The 7718-nt window shown below is 34.6% G+C and overlaps 1 protein-coding gene across 1 annotated transcript; it reads left to right on the top strand.

Annotated features, from left to right (window-relative positions):
• The first annotated feature begins 238 nt into the window (after positions 1–238).
• On the top strand, positions 239–5313 carry LOC132268122 (beta-fructofuranosidase, soluble isoenzyme I-like). The gene is made up of 7 exons (XM_059768858.1): positions 239–914; positions 1077–1085; positions 1389–2245; positions 3712–3873; positions 3962–4191; positions 4469–4556; positions 4873–5313. The coding sequence occupies exons 1-7, from the start codon at positions 524–526 to the stop codon at positions 5077–5079; spliced, it is 1944 nt and encodes a 647-aa protein (XP_059624841.1). The 5' UTR covers positions 239–523; the 3' UTR covers positions 5080–5313.
• The last annotated feature ends 2405 nt before the right edge of the window (positions 5314–7718 follow it).

The following is a 7718-nucleotide window of genomic DNA, read 5'->3' as shown; positions in this document are numbered from 1 at the left end:
AGGACGTGGCCTCCTTTAGCAGCTTCTTCTCCGCATCTGTCTTCTTCTCGGCCTTGAAAGCCATATTTTCCTTTGTTGTCTCCAATTTTTAGAAAAAACTTATCGTGTAATTAAAATTGGAATACGCGCTAGTGCTATTCTGTTACCTTTCTTTCTCATTTTTTTTTTTTTTTTTTTTTTTTTTTTTTTTAACAATAAAAAGTAGTCACACAACATCGACAAATCGACAAAGAACCCCAAAAATAACCTTATACCAACAAACACAAATAAATCATAAAATAAGAAAATAAAATTGAAGAACGGACGAGAAAAAACACCTAAACTTAATGAAGAATTCTGCACAAACAAAGACAAAGTTATCAACAAAATATCTTTGACACAACGTCCTCTTTCTGACGCCACTCCACTAGACTAGTCCAACTCTAACTCTCTCTCTCTCTCTCTATTCATCTATATAACACCGCAAACTCCTTTAATTTTTAATGAGCTACTACCTCTCTATTCACAGCTCAATCAACCAAAAATGGACACCCACGCTACCACTTCAACCCCTGATGATCTTGAAAATGCAACTTCTTACACTCTCCTATCGGACCAAACCCAATCAACTGGATCTCCGGCCAATCAACGCCGACCCAAGAAGGGTCTCACCTGTATCTTGCTCTCCACATTGGGTCTGCTGTCTTTGATCGTTTTGATCCTTAACCAAGCTACGGTCAATACCGATCCACCTTCTTCGATGTCCTCGCCGGAGACCTTGGAGCTGCCACCTTCGAGAGGGGTATCATTGGGAGTGTCGGAGAAGACTTTCCGGCAGTTTTCCGGCGACGGGAAGGTGTACCCGTGGACCAATGCTATGTTGTCATGGCAAAGAACAACCTATCATTTTCAACCCCAAAAGAATTGGATGAGTGGTGGGTACAAAACACAATCACTTTTAACTTTTTACCGGCCTTTTGCTATTTTATAGTACTCCATTATTGATACATATAAACATATATTATGGTTTTCTAATCCAATTTTATTGTCATTTTTCATGGTTGCTCTTGTGGGGAATCTGGTAATTTCTGCATCAGATCCTGATGGTACGTTTTCACATTACTCTGAATTATGTGTTTGTTAAACCAACAAGTGACAAATAAATGTTAAAATTTTTATTTATACATCAAGGTGTGATTGATTAACATCACATAATTCTATACCATATATCCATGTAAAAAGGGGCTAAATTACAATTATTCGATCTAAAATTTATGAATACTATATATATATACACACACATGCATATATAATATCTTTTAACAATAGCAACCCAGTTAAACGATCTCTACATATGCATATACAATATCTACATGTATGAAATGGGGGACATGATTGCATTTTTGTAGGTCCATTGTTCCACATGGGGTGGTACCACATTTTCTACCAGTATAACCCGGATTCTGCGGTTTGGGGCAACATAACATGGGGCCATGCGGTATCAAAGGACATGATCCATTGGCTCCACCTCCCTTCTGCTATGGTCCCAGATAGCTGGTTTGATTGTAATGGTGTGTTTTCGGGGTCCGCCACGATTCTTCCCGATGGTCAGATCATAATGCTCTACACTGGGGCCACCGGTGATTATGTGCAGGTGCAAAACCTTGCGCACCCTGCCAACCTATCTGATCCTCTCCTTCGTAATTGGGTCAAGTATGCGGGTAACCCGGTCTTAGTCCCTCCACCCGGTATTGCTCCCAAAGACTTCAGGGACCCGACAACGGCATGGCTTGACCCCGATGGGAAATGGCGGATCATAATTGGGTCAAAGGTTAACACCACGGGCATTTCGCTAGTGTATCAAACCACCAACTTCACAAACTATGAGCTGTTAGATGGATTCTTGCATGCGGTTCCGGGTACGGGCATGTGGGAATGCATGGACTTTTACCCGGTTTTGATGCCCCGGAAGAATGGTTTGAACACATCAGCTAATGGACCGGGTTTGAAGCACGTGCTTAAGGCAAGTTTGGATGATGACAAGCATGATTATTATGCCCTTGGGACATATGATCCGATTAGTGGTAGATGGACACCTGATAACCCGGAGTTGGATGTGGGTCTCGGGTTACGGGTGGATTATGGGAAGTACTATGCATCAAAGACATTCTATGACCAAAATAAGGATAGGAGGATCCTTTGGGGTTGGACTGGAGAAACTGATAGTGAATATGATGATCTTTTGAAGGGATGGGCATCTGTTCAGGTAATAATACTCATTCTAATCCTCCTCGTAACTTTTTTTGACTTATTATATTTATGAATAATATTTTAGAGTGGCCTGATTAGGGTGCATATGATTCGGTTTGGACGGACTTAAAAATTTTTTGGAATTAAATTATTCCTAACAGTTTCAGAAAATTTAGAACAAAACCAAATCATTTGACCAAAGGAACCGAACCGAACCAAACCAAACCATGAAACATCGGTTTGGTTCGGTTTGGGTTCGGTTCCCCTTTATTTATTTATTTATTGAAATATTCATATTTCAAAATTCAAATTTAAATCAAGTTAACTAACACATTCAAAACTGCTAATGCATTCACTTCTAAAACATAAATTAATACATTCAAAATTATTAATATATTCATTCTTCTCTCTTACTTCATAAACTAATTTTTGTGCACCCCTAAGTCAGACAACTCTGACTAAATAATTTCAGACGTGGTCACGATGTCATAAATATTTTCGACAGCATCAACCTCTATAATTACTCTCGAACTTCTTTTATATAATCACTCTATATTTAATTATTAGTACTACCATTTCAAGCAATTATTTGATCACATCTATTAAATACACTGACATTAATGCTATTTGTTGGACACTTGTTCAATCAATCAATGAATTTTATGCTTTAGTTTTTAGTCTGTCCCACCAGGCCACCACTTTCTGACTATATTGTTTACTTTGATTAATATTCTCTAGTCATAATCAGTTCTCTTTCAGTCATTGCAATAATTGAATTTGTGAGAAGCATTTCATACTGTTTGTGAATGATTTTTTTTTTTTTTTTTGACCTTTTCGAAGATTTAGTGAATCTATAATTATGTCTTATGTAGTCATTTAGTAAGAACATTGTTGCCTGAGAATGTTTCTCTTTCATATCTGATCTAAATTTATTTTCAGCCGAGTGTGAGAAGAATTCCCAAAAAAAAACTGAGAGGCCCCATTGTGATTTAAATAGCATTTGACTATATATATATATATATATATGCAGAATCATTGAAGAATATCATAAGCACTTTACAACTGATTTGCTTTTGGGATTGGGGATTAAGTGGTTTGGTCTTCACATGGTGTAGTTGTGGCCTCATAATTTTTTTATTTCAAAACACTCCCCCCAAAAAAACACACACACATACAAACATACACACACAAAAGAAGAAGAAGAAGAAGAAGAAAATATATGAAGAAAAGTTTAATCATGAACTCTAGCACTTAAATATGTGAAACCAAAAATATTCAATGGAACCAATACAAAATAAGCACCTCTACATCTCATGTGTGTTGTTTTTACTTGTACCAACTAGTAATTTGTTTTTTTTTTTTTTCTCTCTCTCTTTTCTGGCTAAATTAGAATGCGCAACATAAGTAAATACTGTAAACAGCTCATGAAAGCTCCGAATGAAATTATGAATGGCTAAATTGATTTCTTGTTGTGCTTCACAGACCATTCCCAGGACTGTATTGTTTGACAATAAGACCGGAACCAATTTACTTCACTGGCCTGTGGACGAAGTGGAGAGCTTGAGAAGAAAGAGCACCGAATTCAATGAGGTGGTGGTTGGACCCGGATCAGTTGTGCCGCTGAATATAGGCTTAGCTACTCAGGTCTCTGATTTGTTTTGCTAAGATTTCTGGATTATTACTGTTAAATTGTATATTTGCTAAAAAATTGGTAGTTTGGCGATGGTTGCAGCTAGACATAAGTGCCACCTTTGAAATAGATAAAGAGGCACTGGAGGCGACGGTTGAAGACAATGTGAACTACAATTGCACCGGTGGTGCTACTGCAAGGGGTGCCATGGGACCATTTGGCCTTCTGGTTATTGCTGATGAAACACTTTCTGAACAAACACCGGTTTATTTCTACATCGCCAAAGACACTGATGGGAGTGCCAAGACTTGGTTCTGTGCTGATGAAACAAGGTATGCTTCTCTACATATTCACTAGGAAGTATATCTTGTGCATTTGTAAGTTACTACTATACCAATTATCTGATTTTTGAATGATTTGTAAGTTACACAAGTGTGAAAACATTAAGATTGTACTTTGTGTTTTGGAGTTACTATTTCTTGAATCCAGAGTTATTTCTTGCTTAGAAGTTGCTCTTTTTCTTAGATTTCATGATTTAAAATATAATCAGATGGTTGAAATTCAGCTACGCGAGCAAAATATTGTAACGCCATATGTTTATCTATGCAGATCATCAAAGGCTTCCTATGTTTTCAGAAAAATTTATGGAAGCATAGTCCCTGTGCTTGATGGTGAAAAATTCTCCATGAGATTATTGGTACGTCACAATCTCTTATTATCTTTTTATTTCAATACATATTTATATTTAGCTAAACTGGAGCCTAAAGCTTGAGATATAGATGTAAGTAAAAGTTCTAAGTATATATATATAGTACTTCTAAATGCAAATTCTGCATCACAAATGGCTCCTTATTACTTCTACCAAAGGGGTTGATACTTGTCATATTATACATTAATTACCCTAAAATTTGTCAAACTTCAGTACGTTCGAATGAGTTTCACTGCAGAAATGTGTCTTAGAAGCTTAATTAGAAGAGAACACTCAACGATTTGTCTCCCGAAATTGGATTCAGGTTGATCATTCCGTTGTGGAGAGCTTTGCTCAAGGAGGGAGATCAGTCATCACATCAAGAGTTTATCCAACAAGTGCAATAGATGGCGCAGCGCGGCTATTCCTGTTTAACAATGCCACAGGATTGAAGGTCACAGCTTCACTCAAGATTTGGCAAATGGATTCAGCTTACATTCACCCTTTCCCCTTAGATGAGATACAATACTGAGTCCAAACTGTTGTTTTGATTCCTTTATTTTTTGTTTGGTTATGCAGAAAATATAAGGAAAAAAAAAAAACACACATAATATCTAGAATCTTGTGGCAGCCAAACATGATATTGTATCATTTCATTTTTCTGCTGGACTGCCATTGGAGGCCTAGGCATGTCCATTGGCAATATCTATTGTAATTCATCTGTAAAATAGTTTTGAGATTTTCCTAATATGGGTTATTCTTAAAATGGACTTCTTTTAGCTCATATTCAATTTGCTGATTTATCTAACCATGATGGTTGATGATAATCTAGTTACCATGAGATTCATACATTCACAGTAACAATCAATTACTTCTATACCCTATATTAGAAATGTAATATTCCTCTCTTAGAAATGTAATATTGTGACTTGCGCTACGCGGAATGGTAGTGGAATTTTAATTTGAAAAATAACTAGAGGGGAATGAATAGGTTCAATTTGTACTTTTGTTTGATTTTTGCTTATTTTAATTTTACTGAAATAAAACTAAAAATTGTTGGGTTCCACTCCCGTTATGCACACTATAACAAATGTGACCCCAAGGCGGTGAAAAAATTCTTGTCTTTTGGAGATTGTTATAGAGGATTACTTTCAATGTATTTTGAAGGGGTTATAACTCTTGTTGAGAGGCCTACTTTTATTGTATTTAACATGACACTTTGTGTGGAGAAATAAAGAGAGATTTCATTTTTTTTTTTATGAGTGATTGTGAACATGAAGGGTCGAGGGTGTAGACTGAAATCTGTGTGTAAGCCTCTATCTTGTGTAGTTTACAATCTTGAATGGAAATCTTGTTCTCCGTAGACGTAGGCGCGTATTTGCAGAGCCAAGTATAACTGGTGTTTCGTTTCTTTGAATGGTTGGTTTATTTGCTGGGAGTAATTGTTTTTATTTTCTAACAAATAGTATCAGAGCCATAGGCTTACACACATATTATTTGATAAATAAAATAAAATTGATTGATTTAGATTTTTTATCATAATGCTGGTATAGTTTGTCTTCGGCAATTGTGACAATTATGTGGAAAGGAAACATTAAAGACGGATGATATACTCTCTTGTCTAATGATAAAAGGAGGGACCTTGGATCTAACAACTGTTGGGATTGATTTGTATGCCTTGTTATAGTGAATTTCTATTTGGATTAAATTGACATATGTTCTTAATATATCTAAAATATTTATGCTTTATACAATTGATGAATTCAATGTATTATGTTTCGATTCATTATGAAATTGATAATGTCCACTTGATTACAAGAAATATTTATATGTATGTGATAACGATCGATACATGAACATATATAGTAATCATAAATAGTTCATAATCGGTAATTATTGATGGACTCATTATTAATTAAGATTTGAACCGGATCCACGTTAGGTTGAAATATATTGCGAGAACCGTCATATGCAATTGCTCCCTATCATTGTCACAGCATTTGACTATTAAGCATGAGAGAAGTATAGACTTTTTTATTAATTAGTAATTATTTCAATTTGTTTAGCGGATTCTTCGAAATCCATAGACTGATACTTTGGGTAATTATGTAATTAATGGTTAGAGGGTAATATTTTTAATATTTGTATCACTGCTGCTTGTGTTTATTTTGTATTGATTATGATTGAACACAAAGTAAATTCGAAAGCCTTCGTATATTTTTAGACAAAATGATTTTCTATATATTTATTTATTTAAATTATTATTTTTGGTAAACAAATATTTTATTGTGATCAAACCGGAAATAATCAAAGGTATCAAAATAAATATATATTAATTAAGTATTTGGATTGATGGCTTTATTTATCCGATAACTAATTATGCAAACAGGGTCAAAATGCAACATTGACTTAGAGGTTATTTATTATTTAATTGTAATTCAATTAATTTATTTTAGTATAGTAGAAATTAATTTATCAATTAATTGAATTGGGTCCATGGTATAATGGATCGGGCCAATTATTAATTCAATGTAGTCAAGAAAATAATTAGTCCAAATGATTCTCACTCATAGCCCAATTTGATATTGAAGGCCCATTAAATTTGAGATATCACGTGAATTTTAGAGATTGAGAAAAATATATTATCTTCAATTATTATTTTTATTTTGCCTATATATACATGGGTCCATGTATATTTGAGGTTACACCTTTGTATATTAATTTTTAGAAGACAAGAAAAGATTTTCTCTCTAAGATTTTAGAGTTAGTGTTCTCATCTGATGGAGGCTCCCACAAGTTAAGTTTTCCAAGATCATTCATGTAGGCTTATAGGTGATACCTAAATGCAATATTATTACCAACAAGATGGAGATCCAAGGAAGAGGCATCTAGCAAAGGGGTCAACAATAAGTGAGAAAATTCACTTTAGAGAAGAGATCTAAGGTTTACTCAAATCTTGATGTAAGTTTTCTATCTCTAATTGAATAGATTATCATGTTCTTCATGCATAAAACTTGTCTCTACACATGAATTAAGATCTTTATTTAAAAATCCCTCTAAAAGTTTTTAAAACTTCAGTTTTCCAACAGTGGTATCAGAGCTAGATTTGATTCATATTTAGAGATCATTTTTTTTTTTTTTATTGCAGAAAATCATCATTCATGGATCCAA

Source organism: Cornus florida, unplaced genomic scaffold, assembly GCF_030987335.1.
Source record: "Cornus florida cultivar Cherokee Brave unplaced genomic scaffold, ASM3098733v1 CherokeeBrave_3.0.0_Hap2_Chr08, whole genome shotgun sequence".
NCBI lineage: Eukaryota > Viridiplantae > Streptophyta > Magnoliopsida > Cornales > Cornaceae > Cornus > Cornus florida.
Note: the sequence above shows the minus strand (reverse complement) of the source record. Positions and strands in the feature narration are given on the sequence as shown.